Source organism: Oreochromis niloticus, linkage group LG1 (assembly GCF_001858045.2).
Source record: "Oreochromis niloticus isolate F11D_XX linkage group LG1, O_niloticus_UMD_NMBU, whole genome shotgun sequence".
Lineage (NCBI taxonomy): Eukaryota > Metazoa > Chordata > Actinopteri > Cichliformes > Cichlidae > Oreochromis > Oreochromis niloticus.
Window position 1 is genome coordinate 19,533,694 of NC_031965.2, and position 17,948 is coordinate 19,551,641.

Consider the following 17,948-nt stretch of genomic DNA (forward strand, 5'->3'; position numbering starts at 1 on the left):
GTCCTGGGGGATCTCCTCCCAGATCTGGACCAGGGCATCACTGAGCTCCTTGACAGTCTGAGTCTGAGTTCATCCTGATTGCAGTCAGGGTGCTGTTGCCTAACCTGTACAGGTCTGTGTGTCCTTCCATGGATCCACCACCAAACCCAATCGTTCTCATTGTCACTGTCTCACTGTTAACCTTCTACTGCACCTATTGTTAATTTCATTAACATCAAAGTAGCTGAAATTGATTAACAAACTCCTCTGCTACTTAACAAACCAGATCAATAGCCCACAAGTGTAATTGACTTGATGCTATACTTTGATTAAAGAGTGTTCCTTTATTTTATTTTTTTTGAGCAGTGTGTATAGATGAACTCACTTAAATCTTTTAATAAGTGGTACTGAAGATCTACAGTATCTTCGGCGTTGACAAGGCCAAGGCCTATTAACTTCCTGTTAGTGATCATGATTGAATACAACAGGTAGTTTCTCTTTGCAAGCATAAAAGGATTTTTTACACCAATCATTGAATTAACCAATACTCAGAGCAATGGAAAGTCCAAGGAACCCATTGAAGGGCTCAAATGAGAATTAGAGTAGATTTATACAAATTGAGAAGGCCTCTTGGAGCCTTCTCAATTTGTGTAGATTTAAAGATTATCAGTTCAAACAACTGTATCATGAATCATTCAGATGTGTCAGTACTTTGCCAGATTGTGGAAGAAGACCCAAACTGTCACCCTAAGATGAGAGGAAACTGGTTAACATGTTCAGGAACAACCGAGGAATCACCAGTCTGCTATGAACTGGAAGATGCTGGAGAACCAGTGTCAGTTTCTACAGCAGGGAAGATTTACTGGGAGGGGTTGTGACCAAGCAAGAAGCCTCTGCTCCAAAACTGACAGCTGCAAACTCAATTGAAATTTGCAGATGTCTTTCTCCAGAAGACATTTGGCTCGTCCAAATGTCTTCTGGAGAAACGTGTTATGGTCAGACGAGACAAAGGTGGATTTATCTGGCCACAATGACGTAGTATGTTTAGAGTTAATGGCGATGCTTTCAAATGTAAGAATACTGTACCATCTGTCAAGCATGGTGGTACCATCATGCTCCGTGGATGTTTTCCTGCCAGTGGTACTCGCACGTTGCACAAAGTGGATGGAATAATGATGAAGATGGAGTACCAAATTCTTCAACTTCACCTCAAATTAACAACTACTCTATACGATTCAACCGTGTTCCAACAGGACAGTGATGCCAAACACACATCAAAACTGGTTTGGGGATGGATAAAGCAGGCTAATAATAAGCTTGAATGATGACCTATCCAAGAGCCTCAATCCTATTTGTGGACTATGCTTAAAGGCCAAGTCTGTGCCAGGAAACCAATTAATTTAAGTGAACTCTACCAATTCTGCCAACAACAGTGGTCAAATATCCAGCCAGAATTATGCCAGAAGCTTGGTCTTGGCCAAGACATCTTATTGAGGTCCAACTTGCCAAGGGACATTTAACCAAACAGACGGGTATATGGATGTGTGTGCTTCTGTATGTATACTTTGATTCTGTGGATTGGAGAAAATCCAAAATACAATCAAACCTGTGCAATTCCTGTTTTTTTAAGTCATTAAATATGTATGCTGTCCAATCTCTCCACCCTGGAAAAAGAACAGTTCAAAGACATCTTTAAAATTCCCCATGATATTCATGACCACAGCTGTAACTTCATTTATTAGTTCCTGAGTTGACATGAGACAGTTCTCAAAGTTCACTCATAAAAATCTATGTAAAGATTACCAAAGATATGGATTTCACAGAGCTGACATTGGCTGTTCTGATTTGTAAGATCAGGAGGTCATCAGAGGTGGGTGTCTGGTTATGACTAAGAAATAAATCAACAGCTTTCCATGGAACAGTAAGTACTGATCAAGCCCAAGAAAAGAGACATCCAGAACACAACTGTCTCCTATTGTGCTCCAAAGCAATAACATTTTTTTACCATTTAAAACTGTGGAAGAGATTCAGCATGCAAGTGATTAGAATAGTCAGAAATGTCTAAACAACGCAGGAGCAGCAGTTTACCAGCAGCTAAACTTAACTGAACTTAAACTTTGATCATTTCTCGTGATTTTTATTTATGGTATCTTTTGTAACTTCATTGTATTACATGAAGAACTAATATAGTCTCAAGAGTGGAGAAAGTTTCACTGGAACTAAACAACAGCCCCACTCTTGATTATTATGCATGTTCAGGTTTTTGCAAAACAAGTATTTTGCATGCACCTAAGGTGGTCTTAACTCAGCTTTTCTTATCTAATTCTATAAATAGTTCTTTCTCAAGTTGTGCAGAGTGTGATGGAATTTTTGACCTCCTGGTTTCTGACCTTTTCTAGAACAAACTCTGTCACCAAAATCTGAATGGTAATATAGTTAAAACTGGTGTTAATTGTATCACTTTTACTTTAATATATGTGCATGATGTTTTTCTTGCATGCAACAAATATTTTGTTTCTTTTTTCTTTTTTTTTTTCTTTTGTTTTTGCAAATTCTGACAAAAAGAAGGACACAAGGAATTATGTTTCTTGTGTGTTAACATCATCTAAGTCCTCTTTGTGGAAGCACAGAGAGTCCCTCAAAGAATAATAGTGCCTGAATGTTGATGCAGCACAGCAGCATCTGGGTATTCTGTTATAATCCTTTCAGCTCTTTTGGGCTTGGGCTTTTTTTTTTCTTAGATTCTCGGTGTAAATATGTCTGATTGTGAGAGCATGCCAGTGTGAATTACAATGTCTGTGCTCATGCGATATGTATGTACTGTGTTTTAAAGTTCATACAACGGGCACTGAAATTTGTATGGTAATTGCTGCTTAGAATATTAATAATGCATTCAGCATATTCGCTGTTGGGTGGGAGTGTATGTACAGTTAGGAGAAATGAGCCTTGGCTTTGCATTAATACCTTGTATTTAAGGGATCCCCCATCCCCCCACCCTTAGCTCTCCCTGTGCCGTCGTGCATTAAAGAGCAGGAGATTTCATTATGTGTATCTGAGGTGCTTTGGAAATTTTCAGTTACTGCTAAGCAAGCATGAAAACAGCTGAGTTGTTGTTGGTGTCCAGCAATGATGAGTCTCTCTCTTAGATCTACTGACATGTAGAGGTAATTCTAGATTAATCGTTTACCTGGGTTAAAAAATTATTTGAAGATGAGGCGAATAAAGTGTAACATTTTTGTTCAAATTCTACTGAAAATCAGTTAAATGAGCAGTTGGATGTATAAAACTTAAGATGCTGTCTAAGGACTTTGGTGCTGTAATGCTTTGTGCTTTGATTCCACAATCGTGTGTGAAAAATCTTACAATGCTCCCATTATTACTCATTCTTGCTTTTGTGATGACGAGGGACTCCAGCTGGAGCCTTTTCTGTTCTCTCTGTTTGAATCAGCACTGATCAGCTGTGACTTTCTGTTATTTTCTGTTCTCCTATTTTTGCTCATCTCACTGTGTTTCTCTCATTCCCTGTTGGTCAATTGCCTTCCATTGTGACCCGGTGTGTTTGCGTGGGCGGAGTGAGTACTGTTCTCTGTGGGCGGCCGTCCTGAATCACACAGGCTTCCTGTGTTACATGAATAGGTATTTGATTTCACTATAGCCTCATCAGTAGAGCACCATCTCCACCTCCATTTGTTTGCGTCTAGCTGCTGAATGCACATTTCTAAATGTGCATTTAAGCCTCATCATGGAAACGAATGACAAGTCATTTATGGACAATGCCAGAGCAATCATTGCTACATTAGACAAATCTTTTGAGTGGGAAACATTAATCAAGTGCTTTTCTTTTACATGCACCACATTTAAAACATCTATTACAGTATAAGCATTCTTCCTGGACATGAATGTTAGATATTTAGCGCAGAACTGATAACTCTTTAAAACATAATCCACCAGTAGCACCAGATGTCCATGACAACACTGCAATTCAGAGTCAGCACTTTACCCTCAGAAGTTTGTTTCATCTATAATCCAAGTTAAACTCCCATATATTTAGCAGGTTCACCAATTACTGACTTTGTAAATGAGATCAATTGGCAAATGTTGATGCTCGTTTTACCTTTTCTTCACTTTGAAAATGTAAAGTAAATGCTCTGAGGCTCTGGTATTTGTCTTGTCAGGCTGCTTATTACTCATCACATTTCCATCATCGCAGGAGAGGGAGAATGGCGAGGTGTCAGCCATTTTTCTTTGCATTTCATGGGATGTATGTCACCATTAGCAATTTGCCATCTCCTGTACATGTGTTTATTTTTTTATTGTTGTATAATACAAGCTATGAAATTAACCCAACACAATTCTCTCCCTCTTTTTGGAAGCAGGTCTTGTTGAGTTTGCTTTGCAGTGTTTGGCCTCTAACATGTTTAGTTTTTAGTAGATTATTGAGTGACCAGTGACCAGAAGTGATAAAGAATGATGGTTAACTGGCTGGTTAAGTTCCCCTTTTTTAATAATGAGTGCTACATAGTGAAGAGCTTTCTGAACAGATCAATGAAAATAGAGACTTCTCTTTATAATAAAGTCAGCCTGAACTCAATAAACTACTTTTTTAAAAAATTACAGGTGGCGTTCTGCTTTTGTGTTAATGTGATGAATAAGGTTATCTATAATTGCATGAAGTTTTTATATTTATTTTGTTTCTCATTATCAAGTGTGTTGTACTGGATGCAGTGAAGGTCATGCTCTTACAATTCATGTGAAATAGCCAATAAATTGCTCAGAAACATTAATTCTGGAAAGAGTAAGAGTAAATATAGTTTTAATTTATATTGAGTAATTGAAGATTGAACATTTTCCTTACCTCTTACTGTAGTATATTGTAAAAGGTAAGGAAAAGTATGTAAACAGTAGTAGGTAAAAAACAAGAAAGGCAACACCTGTGAAACTACAAACAGCTGCTTCACCCTTTGAGTGTTTTTTTTATATGCAGTTATGTGTGTGTGCCTGTGTCTAAAGTGGTCAAAGGAGTCCGTAATTATGTTTTCTTTGTTCCTGTTTGGTTCTTCACTGCAGCTGGCATATAATTTGTGTATTTCTAGAAGAATTTCTCTTAAAGAGGGGAAGTTGTAACCTTTATGTTTTGCTTTTTGTGTTGCCAGAAACAACGGCAACATTTTTTCTGCTGCAGCACTTTTTTTTCTCCTCCCTTCTTTTTCTGTATATTGTTGCTGTAAACTTCAGTGAGTTGGCAGCGATCGTTGAACAATAAAGCACTTATCGGCCTGTCTGGCAGCTTTTTCCTGCCTTTAGTGAGACGCTCTCATTTCTATCCCCCATCTCTCTCTCTTTGATAGGCGAGCCATACAGGAATGCGCTCCTACATTTACAATAAGAACTCTGTGATTGGCTCACAGGCAGAACACTGCGGGATGCGGACATATTTCTTCAGTGCGGACACACAGGAGGACATGAATGGCTGGATCCGGGCCATGAACCAGGCTGCGCTGATGCAGCAGAGTCACATGATAAAGAGGTTGGTCTCACTCTACTGGGTTCAGTTGGTTGGGGTTCTAGTGTAAGTTTGCACAGCAGAACTGGATATCTATTGAGATTATATTAAAAAAGGGAGCCTGGATGTCCCGATCAAAAACAACTAGAACCTTTGCTAGTGCATCATGCCATAAGGATTTAACAGCACTGTTATACTGCAGTCCTGAAGGTCAGATTCTTTAGTATCTATATATTTCACTAATAAAATTATGTTTTCCGTAATGGGCTGCATTGTAACTTCAGTATTCTGCAGCTGTAAGTCCAGCTGTGTCTGCAAAGTAGACTTTCTCAAATATTTAATGGAGGGCAGAAATGCTCTAAAATATATAGCCAGATACTCGCTGTATATGGAATTATCTTACATTAGCAGGCTGTACTGCATAGCTTAAATGATCTGTGCAATGTTGCCATCTAGAGACCAATGTACATCACTACCTATTTTTTTAATAATATTTTGGAAAGCACTCAAAATCCCATTGTTTTGTTCTTTGAAATGAAGTACAAGTTATGCGAAATACCTTTCAGGCATTAGTGTCCATCAACTGTATGAAGTTTGTGAAACTGTAAATAACATACCAAGAAAATCCAATATTCAGGAATAAAGGATACATGTTTTAAACTATGGAGCAATAAGTTGCAATGCATTAAAAGGTGGTGCTCTAACCTAAAGTATTTGATGAAGATAAAGTGAGTGATATTACTCCGGTAGTCTGGGGTTTCACTGGGGTTTCACTCCCCCCATTTTATCTCCTTTGAAAATGTGCAGTTGGATGTTTAATGAATAACTCCCCATGCTCTGGATTTGTGTCTTTGCAAATGGATTGGGAAATTACCTTAAGGACCACTTAAGGTTGGTTAGAGTTCCCATTGTGTTCTCTATCCACTGATTAATACTGTGTAATCCCATAACCCTGTAACACTAATGTCAGGTATAATTGACCTTATGTAATATACTTGATAAAACATATTATTTTCCATCAGAATATTTTGAAGTACAACATTACATGGCAAACTGAAGTACCCTTCTTTTATTTCTCCCTATGCGTATCATTAAAAAAGTGTCATGAGGGGACCTTAAACAGCCTCTAAAATTAGTGAAAACTTCATAAAGAAAAAAAAGGGACTGGGAACTTCTTCGGTCTACTCATTCCTGCGACACTGAGTCTCGTCCAGTAAAGGCATAATCTCCCTGCATCACTGACAACTTTGGGCGATATGAACAAAAATGGCATTTTTGACAGGGTAAAAATGACCAGCTGGTTATAATTTTTTTAACCATATGAATTCTCTTGGAAATTACCACTAAGTGGTATTTATTCATCGTGTGGGTGAAAATCATCTGACGTCAGTGAAACTGTATTTACATTTTTACTGGCAGGTTTGACATCGATCTAATATCATATCAATCCTATGTCATGTCTTTACAGAGAGGTGGAGAAACCAGAGAAAGCTGCACAACAGGCGGTCCCACAGACCAACCATGTCCACACTAACCAGAGCTCATCTCAGCCAGAAAGTGCAAACAGGACAGACAGAGGGGAAGCTCAGAGCAATGGTATCAGACTGGCTCATGGAGACGAGGTGAGGTATGGATTAGAGATCCAGGGGAAACCCAGCCAGACAGCCCCACAGGAGAGAGTAGAGAGACTGTCTCCAGACGCTGTTAATGGTGCTGCCCATAAGAATGGACAAAAGACTGTAATCCAAGTGGCTCTGCCACCAGAACAAAACGGAAATCTTGTCTATCAGAGGGGTTTCGTTACAAGGGCAGACACTGAGAAGCATGTTCAGAGGAAGAACACGTTGGCTCAGGTGGAGCACTGGGTCAAAGTTCAAAAAGGAGACCCCCCGAAGAGGTCAGTCTGACTTCACACAATCAGTTTGAATCAACTAACATTTCTCTATAACAGCAGCATGACTAATGACAAAGAAACTTTGAGTCTATGCCTCCCTCTAGTGGCTTTTATGAGGATTCACTTATTAGATTGGTTTAATCTTTCTACTGAATTTCATTTTATCTTATTTAAAGCATTATCCCTCATTATGGCTCTATAATAGATAAAAAAAAAAAAAAACACAGCTAAAAGATTTTTTTGTTTTTCTTTCTTTCATAGTGCTCCCTCTGCTGAGTTCAACCTCCCTCGATGGACTCCTCCTTTAAAGCCCAAATCAAGTGCAGCAGATGTCACCTATCAGTCATTGCCAAAGTCTCCCCGTCTACCCTGTGGCAGCAGCTCTCCTCCAGCAACATGCAATCTGCCCAGTGACTACAAGTACGCCCATGACCGGCTCAGCCACTTCCGCATGTCCACTGACGAACGAATGGCCACCAAGGAGGGAATGGTGTGGCAGCTGTATGAGTGGCAGCAGCGGCAGCAGTTTCGTCACGGCAGCCCCACCGCTCCTATTTACACTGGCCCCAACTTCACAGACTCCTCATCGTTCAGAGTTACTGTAGAAATGCCACGCTCCATCTCTGTTCCTCCATCGCCATGTGAAGTCCCACCATCGTCCTTCAAGCCCCTGTCCCCACGCAGGCCACACACTCCTTCAGACAGACGCACAGTAAGGCCCTTGGATGAATTGGCACCAGGGGACAGCACAAGATCAAGCTCACCCGGGCATTTTTGTGCCCATCTTTCTCAGGTAGCTCACCTAGTTAAGGAGGCGCTTAGTTTGCCTTTCTTTCAGTCAGATTTGTACATTTACAGTATTAAGTGCAGTTCTTAATACTCTATTTCTAAAAAACTCAATAGGATAAAATCATAAATGCACAGAGAAATGTTGCATTCAATGAACAGTAATAATTTAATATCCATTTTATTAAATAAACCTGCAAATACCAGTTTTTACTTTCATTTACATGATGATAAGCTGTAGTTCCGATATAATAGGTAAGAATAGTGCACGTGTCATTCCATATTTTTAATCAGCCTTCCATAGATTGAAACCAGCAAAGAATTTATTCCTCTGTGTAAGAGGACATTTATTAATTGGATATTTTATATGATGTGCCATTCACAGTGATGAATGTCGCCAATGTAATTTATTCCTTTCAACAGTCCAAACACTTGAGAGTTTCTGCTTGCTCAGTAACATTTTTAATCAATTACTGGTGAAGTTTTCTTCCATTCTTTGCTTTTATCTAAAAACAAAAAGTCTTTTGACTGATTGGTTACCTAAATAATTAACTGACCAACGAACAAAATAAATGGCAGAGTAACTGAAAATAAAACTTGTGTTCCCAGCTAGTTCAATTAATCTCTTTAGTGTATCTTGAATGATGGGAACAGCGGAGTTTTTGTGGAAAAGGGGAGTGATGGTGTGAAAGGGGACTAGCCGGTGTGTTCACAGTGTTGTTTCTCTCCCATAGTAAGCTTGGATGGAGACCTGTACATAGTGTTGGATGGAAAGATGAAAGTCCCACCCTTTGTGATTTTATGTGCTGATACTCAGTAATTGGACTTTAAACACTGGTGATACTGTGAGACAGTAAACAGCAGTGGCCTGTCATTGACATGGGACTGAAGTAAAACTCAGTGTTTCACATGTTCTGAGCCAAATGACAAAGGTCTCATTCTCATGGTAGCTAGTGGATGTGAGGTGTCACAACTTGAAGGATGTTGTGAGCTCACAAGGACACCATGGGAAGATCGCACGAGGAGCCTGAGAAGGCTCCGACTTTACAGCGCGCACACTTTGATGCTCATGTGAATCGTTTGCAGATTCACACAGTCCACACCCAGGCCTACTCCACAGGTGGTGTGAGCGCATGCGAGTAAAAGCTCGCTACTCTGCCGTCCCCCCCAAACCGTCGTAGCGCTCAGACAGCACCGCCACCGCCGCAGGAGACGGAGCCCAGGAGCACGTCCTGTAATCCACACCCTGCTCTGTCTCCCCACCACACCCTCCACATGTGAAAAAAATCTCCCTCCAAACCATCACCACATTTGCCAACACACACAACCCTCATAACCAACCCGTTGGCCTTACACAAGTAAACAAAGTGTTGCAGATGCTCTGTTTCCTCCATGATTCAACCAAGTGTCAAGACGCTAATTACAACCATAAAATATAGTGACGCGCAATTATGGAAAACCCTCTAGAGGATACATTTTTAACAAAGGTAGCCACAGTGACTATGCTAGGGAGCGATGTTTATGGGAACTAAATTTAGTTGGCACTGAACTTAGTTTTGGTGCACCCAGCATCTCAGAGGCTGATGGTGCTCTCTGGCTGGAGTGCACTTAAGTAATAGCGATCCGTGTGCCTCTGTGGAATATCATTAAGAAGTATGTTTTATTAGCAGCTAATCCAATTTGCCCTGGGCTTCTCAGCACCCTATAAACATCTCTACTGTATCTCAAACATCAGCAGCGGTCTCTTTCTTCTGATCTCGCATTTAAATAAAAAACCTATTATACAGCAAAAAAATTGTGGCATGGGAATCTCAAAGGGAATGGCTTACAGTGCTTCTCTTGCTGGTAGCAAACAAATGTTATTTTAAGAAAGCAGGTTTAGTATAATTTATGTGTAGTTAATTAAATCTCTTGTTGTTTGTGTCCTTTTAAGCTTCTGTAGTGGGCCTGGTTTTCGCTAATTCTGTGTGTTAAGCAAAAACGTCAAATTTTTCCGAGCCCTGTAGCATCTAAAAACTCAGGGCACACCTTGTTTCGGATAAGAGTAGGAGTGATGAAAGCGAGAAAAGGATAGATGGAAAAATAAATCTGCTGTGTAGTCAAATTTGTTTGCAGACTTGGAGGCAATGGTTTAACTTTGACTCGGTGTGATAAAGTGATCCATATCTCACTTTCAACACACTATTGAAGATTATTTAGTAAATTAGATATTCTGTTTGATTTCATTCTATATGATCTGCATTAACAAGTGCACGAATTGCATTTCTCCACAGACTTCCCAAATAGAGAGGAGGTCCGTGCCAGCCATGGGCTACATCACACACACAGTCAGTGCTCCCAGCTTGCATGGCAAAACGGTATGAGCGTCTATTACGTTAATATTACTTACTTGGATCAATATGAAAAATGCCTGTTTTATAATGTTAACATAGCGTTATAATAGTCTAGGAAAATGAATCCAGGTAAGAACTGGAAACATAATTAATGGGGGCTGTCTGTGACATTATCGCATGTAGAATTTGTTCCAGTGTTTTTGTTCCTGATAACATAACAGCACAGCAGGCCATCCTCACATGACAGTCTTTGTTGTGTAGCTCTAGGTTTTACATTTTCAGGTATTATTAGGACACATTGTGTTAAGGGTACATGAATTATCATGAATTCATTCATGACTTCATGCATGAAAAAATGAATTCATTAATTAAAGTAAAACCGTGTAAAAATATAACTGTATAAAGAAACTATCCAGAACATAAACTATATAAAATGATTTTTTTAAATGATATACACAGGATTGTGTATATACAAAATTAATTAATTTATAACATCAGATTTTGACAAAAAAACATGAAGATAATCCAGATCGGCTGAAGATGAAACTGCTCAGTGAAATATTGTAAGTAATTTTTATAGTAACTAATCAACACAACAACACGAGAAACTGTACTTAATAAGTCATGATGGCAACATGTAGAATTTGAGAGAGCATACGTTCACTGCCATTTTAGCTCCACCCACGAAATACAGACTTTACAATAATAAAAGAGTATATGTACAAAAGTACTGTGCGGACGTCTTGAGCCACCACTCATGTCTTCATATTTTTGTGATTTATTGAAATACAGAATATAAGGTAAAAACAAAGTTTGTACAATAGCCTGTACAATACAATACTTTCCTAGAGATGCTTTCATTTAATTTCTTTAAATAGTCTTCAGCAATAGTTCTCCAGGCTTCTTGAAGGACATTCAAAGCTCTTCTTTGGATGTCAGCTGCCTTTATTCTATTCTCTGTCAAGACGATCCCACACTGCTTTAATAATATTGAGATCTGGGGAGGCCTATCCATGACTGATAGCATTCCACTGTGTGTTTGTCTATCTATGTTGATAGTGTGTGTTTGGGACTGCGTTATTAAGAATGGCTTCTCTACAGCCATCCTTCCAGTGAGATGTTTCTGATGAGGCTTCGGTGACAGTAGTGGATCAACTGAAGGGCCACATGCATGTCTAATGCAGGTCTTTGCTAGATTTTTTTCCCTGTTTCTTAAGGAAGTGACTTTCAGATACTGTTAATCTGCTTACACAGTTAGCTGTTGTGTTTAGAGACAACACTGACTTTGACCCTTTATGCTCAGATGATTCATAGATCAGTGTTATGTGGTTCAACAAACAACAACAATAAAAACATTCCTCTAAAAATGATCAGGTACAAGGATTGGACTAAAACTGAGTGAAAAAAGCAAATGTCCACAGAGAAACTTTGGAAGAGCGATTGTTCAATACTACTGAAAAAGTCTAGCTTCTTGGAAATAAAATATAAAGAAATGAGGTGTGATTCAAGACTTTTGCACAATACTGAAAATAACAAAAATGAATGTATAAAATATCTGGAATATTTGGTGGCAGGGACAGTGTTAGATAAGAGTGAGGATGAGGTACTGGTGTTTAACATGTGTTCTTTAGAGTTTTTCATAAATGAATTAATGCTATTAATGTGTCAAGTTTTGTATGAATAGGTGACAATTCATGTACCTTTCACATAAAGTGTTACATTACTGGAGGCAGCAGTATACTGGTGTCTCTGCCACACTCCACAGTTACTGTAGCTCAGCCACTTTACTGCCCAGATGATTATGAAATATTTCCTCTCATCCCTCTGTGCTTTCACTGGCCCCTAAACCCGGGCTACGCTACAGCCAGAGGAGCTGACTCTGCTCCTCATTCAGCTTCGGAGGCACCAGGCCAAGATGGCTGGTGCGCATAGTCCCAGCAATGCATTCGCTCACCTGCAGCACCACCAGCACAACGGCCTTCTAGGCCCCAGCATGCAGGTCAGGGACCCTCATATTTCCCTAATGCAGCCCAGTGCATCCTTTGCCAGTGCATTGTGGTCCCCTGCTCCCCAGCCATTCCCATACATTACTACCCCATCATCGTTACAGACTGTGCGGTTTTCTGATTCTGCTTGGATGTCTTGTTCATTTAACCACTTTGACATGACTTGTATTGTATTAACAGTTATATATTATGGATACTCGGAGCCTTGTGTGACTCTGTTTGTAAACAGTGATATGCCATGGTTGGAGCATGTTGCTTGTGGCCCGTGCCTGTATTTTACACTTCGCTTTGTCTCATAGATGTATAACCTTGCACAACCACAATAAGAATATAATGTCTGATTATTAGAACATTTCTGTGTAGTTGGGAAGCAAGCACAATGCTGTAAGAGTAGCAGCGACGACTCCACCCAGTTTTTAGCAACCGACCATTCTCTGGCCATCCTCCACGCTTATGAAGAAATATAAACTCTCTGTCTGACCACATGTCATGCACATGTCTGTGTTCCTCAGTTGTGCATAAGGTCATACATGAGACATTAAACCAGATCAAAACAATTACTTGAATACTTAATTAGAGCTTGACTGTAGATAAAAATACAGAGGTAGAAGTGCACTGTAATTGAGACCAAGTTAATTAAAGTTCTGCTAGTAAATCCCAAATAAAGGCCCTAAGTGTCATCTGATCACGCATTATCCTTTGCAGCTTCATTTCAAATGATTTATCTCTCCATTGCTCATTTAAAGGCTGATGATACTTACATACAACTGAAGAAGGACCTGGAGTATCTAGATCTGAAGGTGGGCCCCAACAAAGTAAATGGCACTTTATCTTTTTCATCTTCTTCTCCACCTCCCCTCTCTGGACTACAATCTTGTTCTCCTGTCGCTGCCTCCAACATCTGCCTCCCTGTTTCCCTCTTTTCCTTTCTGTCCTCTGTTCTGTTTCTGTTCTTTACGATGGAATTAACATGTCTCATAACTGTCTTCTTATTACACAAATGATCAATTTAAGGATAAAGAAAAAGATACTTTTCAGTTTTGCTTTGATAAATCCTGAAAATTGTCCAGTGAAACTGGTATGAAGTAATAATGATGTTGAAGTGTTGAAGTGTTTTACTGATGCAGCTCCGCATCAGTAAAAAAATAAATAAAAAAAGTGAGTTGAGGGAAGTCATCTTGTGATACGCAGTACAGCAAATAACACTTTTTGCTTTCTGGGTTCAAAAGAGATCAAAAAGAGATCAGTGTGTTTGAAATGCCCACGTCATGTTTTGCTTGAATGTGAGGATGATGTGCATACAAAGTGATATAGACCATTGTACTGCTTTTTAAATGGAATGTGACGCATCCCAGTAAATTATGCAGGATTTTTACACATGAATCCCTTCATCCGATCATCCATCGTGTGATACTCACCACTGAGATTTTGAATTGCATGCTAATAAGCACTACTAACTGTACTGAATGTCTCTTTGACTTTTTGCTTTTGTTTTATTTGTTAGAGCATAACAGATGGCCTAATTAGGCTCTTTAGGAAATTTTATGTATTAGCAAAGTAAATACGAATTATAGGGTGGGTCATAGTTTCATTGTGGTAACTAGTGGAAATGGATGAAAATGTGCAGCGGTGTAAGTTTGCCATGGTCTTCAAAAACTCCTACAGATACTTGGTAATGCACTTAATTAAAGCTGGCAAAGGGACAGACTACAAAAAACATAGTCAAAACTTGTTTATTTTGAGTTGATTTTTGCATAGTTGGTCCTAACTCATAAGCACCCACGCCTTTCAAACTCAGTGCCCCAAGAATGAAACTGAGACTTTCTTTTAAAAACTCATAGTTTCCGAAGCCAAGAAAAAAATATGCTGGTGATCACTGTAATAATTTTCCCAGACTTCATGACGATCTCTCCACAACCACAGAATACATAATAAAACTTTTTCTCACAGACTGTGCAATACCCCCACAAGACTACTAATTGACCATGACATGTAAAATAAGTGGAATGTCCCTTTAACTAACTCGCCTGTTTGCACTGGTCCATACTGCTGTTCAACGTGTGGTGACCCTAATGTGGGCGATATATGAATAATCAACCTTTCATCTCTGTAAATTACTAACTCTGATAGACAAGTGGCTGACAAATCTCTGCGTCATTATCTTGTGAACCTCCGGGTGCGATGCAAAGACCGGCAGTCGGTAGATACCCTGAACTATTAGACTGATATCAGAAGAGAAAAATATCACAACTATAGTGGAGCTAGTTAGGTCTATAAGTTTCTGGAAAATGTTGTTTTTGTTTTGTTTTTTTTTTAGTAATTTTGTTGCTACGATGGACTTTAAATTAAACCATATAGATGTCATTAAAATTCAGACTTTCAGGAATTACATGCATTTTATGCATGGTTCCCCATTTTCACAGGCTAATTAGACTAAAATAATTCTAAATCTAAGCATTGTTTTTAATACTTGGTGACATCAGGCCTGTTCACTCATTATTTCAGTAGAAATTAAGCAGAAAAAATATCAGGAGCTGATTCTGAGTGTTGAACTTGGACTTGGCTGCTGTTCTCCGGTACTCTCAATATGAGGTCCAGATAATCTGTTATTGCAGGTAAAGGAGGCCATCATTTCACTGAAGAAGCAAACTAAATCTGTCACAAAGAAAAAAATTTAATAGTTTCCAAATCTATAATCTGGTACATCCTTAGAAAATAGGAAATGAACTGCCCACCTCAGCAACACAAAAAGGCTCGGAAGACACGTTTCCAACATCCAGTCAAGCAAAAAACACTTTCGACAAGGTGGTTTAAGAATGTATGTAAATATAGAAGTTTACTGGTTACACACAAGAAAAGGAGCCTGCACAGTTCTGCAGAATAAACCGCTGGACAGCAAACCACATGATGTGCCAAAAGTGGCGGAGGCAGTGTAATGGCCTGGTAGTATATGCTTGCCAACAGAACTGCTTCACTAGTGTTGGTGATGGAAGTAACAGGATGAATTCTGAAGAGTGTCACAGTGCAGATGGCAGCATGGTGGTTAGCACGGTTGCCTCACTGCAAGACGTTGCTGGGTTCAAATCCATCACTGGGCTAGGGAAAGGTTTCAGCACCCCTGCTAGATAGGTGGAAGTGAACGGATGGAAAGCAGCGACCAAAGGGTGCTTCAGTGAACCCCTAACCGATCATCTGATGATGTCCACGTCACTGGCTACAACTGATTTTTTTATCCAAGTATTATAAACAATTGAACAAAAACCGCATTGTTCCTCCTGTATCCGAGGGTCCTTTCCAGCACTCTGGCATAGACTTTCCCAGGGAGGCTGAGGAGCATTTTAATAATCAACGCCTTTGTTAGGTCTCCACTTAAAACGTTCCCATTCAAAACCATGGATGTGAAAAACAAAATCTGAAAAAAACATTTTTCTCCCATACTGGTAATATTAAGGAGTTGGTTGTTAACTTACAGTAATAAGCGTCCTGTAAATAGCAGCGTAAGAGCTTTAGGGTTTTTCCAAACACAAAGATGTAGAAACTCTATCTGCATAAATGTTTGAATGAAGCTATAATAAGTTGTTTTTGTTTTTTTCCAATTTTGTACCAGTTTTTTTTCTTTTATTTTCCTCCTTAATAAACTCGGCTTAACTTGTGTATCAGTCTCACTGTGTGTTGGAAATTTATATAGTTGCTATTATCTGTAAACTAGAAATCTTTTATATATCTACATATATATATGTGTGTGTGTGTGTGTGTGTGTGTGTGTGTGTATTTCAGTTTTTTATTTTGTCTTTCTTTCAAATTTAGGTTACTGGACGTGACAGTTTAAAGAAAGAAAGACCATCAAGGCCTGTGAAAATAGCAGAAAGTGATGCTGATGTAAGTAAATCATTCTGTTCTCAGGATTTACAAAAACAGTCAGATAAGCACCCTGTTTATCCTTCTCTGTTTTTCCCCTCTAAGATCTGTTTCCGACTTCTGACAATCCACTACAGAGAAGCGGCTGACTTTAGTCTGACTTTACTGTGTGTTTAGTGTGGTTTGTCTGCGTGTGTGTTCTTAAGTTGTGGTAAACAGAGGCTGTAGAGGGAAGGGAACGTATTTGCGTTGCAACACTGTGGGGACACCCATCCATGCAGCACAGTGAGGGCCTGAGAGTATCGACCACAGCTTTTATTTTCCTCCCTGCAATTTAAAGGGAAAAATACATGTAATGGGAGTTTTAGATGTTGAGCTGTTAAATTTTTCAGTTTGATTTCCCAGATTCTGCTTTCCTCATTCTTTGTTTTCTGCTGAATAGAGGTAAATAAGATGGATGTCCTGGCTTTTCATCATTAGCATTGTTCCACTTTAACAATTTATAAGAAATTGCCAGTAAAATTTGTCGGAACAATGAATATTTCATGCAATTAAAAACAACAATATGTGGCAGCGAAAATAAAAACAGCTTAATTATTAATTGAACAGAATGATAAATAGATCTGAGAAGAAAAAAAAAACACTGTTTTGAGAAAGACTGTGAACTAGGCAGTCTTATGTTGTTTTCATAAACACATAACCCATTTCTGGGAAAACAAATCTGTCACTCTCAGTAAACACGGCTTTCTCCAAAAGTGAATTGAAAATATGGATTCTTGATTATGATTACTCATAATGGGTATTACCAGATCTCACCCCCAAACTAGATAGTATAGAGCCTTTTGATATCTGGCACTGCACTGATGAGAGGAATTCCTTTGAGCTTTTTACACAGATGAGCCGTATTGACAGACTGAGACGATCAATTTGTCTTATCTGGGTGCATTGTGGAATAGAGTTGAACAAAGGCAAGAATGGAAGAGTTTAACGGTGTTGCAAACAGAAGCCGTATCTAAAAATCTCAGGCACTGTTTTATCTCTTTATTTTCTGCTGTTTTCTGTCTACACTCTGCCGTATTATCAGAAGCGACAGGAAGAACTGAGTTTTCCTCCATTCTCACTGTTTCAGTATGTTTTCTTTTAGGTGAAATTAAGTCGACTGTGTGAACAAGACAAGATTCTACAGGAGCTAGAGGCTAGGATACGCACTCTGAAAGAGGACAAGGTTTGAGTTGTATATATTTGTTTGAACATCTCAGCTTGTGTTCTTGTGTGGTCTATGAAGGCTTCTTGTGTTTATGACAATGTGTTTCGTCCCCTGGTGTAGGACAAGTTAGAGTCTGTGCTGGATGTTTCCCACCAGCAGATGGAGGACTACAGAGATCAGCCAGCTCATGCTGAGAAAATTGCCTATCAGCAGAAATTACTACAAGAGGACGTGGTCCATATCAGGGCTGAAATATCTCAAGTATCCACAGTAAGACCCAGGATTCACAAGTCCATTGTGCTTATGGCAAAAACTACAGCCTCCTTCTTCAGTGAAGCTGGCTCAGACTTTTTCATCCACCTCTCATTTCTTCATATTCTGC

At 39.2% G+C, this 17,948-nt stretch overlaps 1 protein-coding gene across 10 annotated transcripts in view; it reads left to right on the forward strand.

Annotated features, from left to right (window-relative positions):
- Positions 1–17,948, forward strand: part of plekha7b (pleckstrin homology domain containing, family A member 7b) — a 77,620-nt gene that overhangs the window by 46,515 nt on the left and 13,157 nt on the right. For 3 of the 10 annotated variants that reach the window (XR_002061975.2, XR_002061980.2, XR_002061981.2), the window contains 9 exons: positions 5,328–5,506; positions 6,951–7,379; positions 7,638–8,169; positions 10,436–10,519; positions 12,360–12,494; positions 13,248–13,316; positions 16,309–16,380; positions 17,504–17,584; positions 17,687–17,836. Coding sequence is in view for 1 of the 10 variants with exons in the window: in XM_025906089.1 (XP_025761874.1) it covers positions 5,328–5,506; positions 6,951–7,379; positions 7,638–8,169; positions 10,436–10,519; positions 13,248–13,301; positions 16,309–16,380; positions 17,504–17,584; positions 17,687–17,836 (1,581 nt within the window). In the remaining 9 variants the exon portion in view is untranslated. Of the gene's footprint in view, positions 1–2,327; positions 3,616–5,327; positions 5,507–6,950; positions 7,380–7,637; positions 8,170–10,435; positions 10,520–12,359; positions 12,495–13,247; positions 13,317–16,308; positions 16,381–17,503; positions 17,585–17,686; positions 17,837–17,948 lie in introns of those variants that run through there. The other 7 variants (XR_003219524.1, XR_003219527.1, XR_002061977.2 and 4 more) reach the window with 7 other exon arrangements.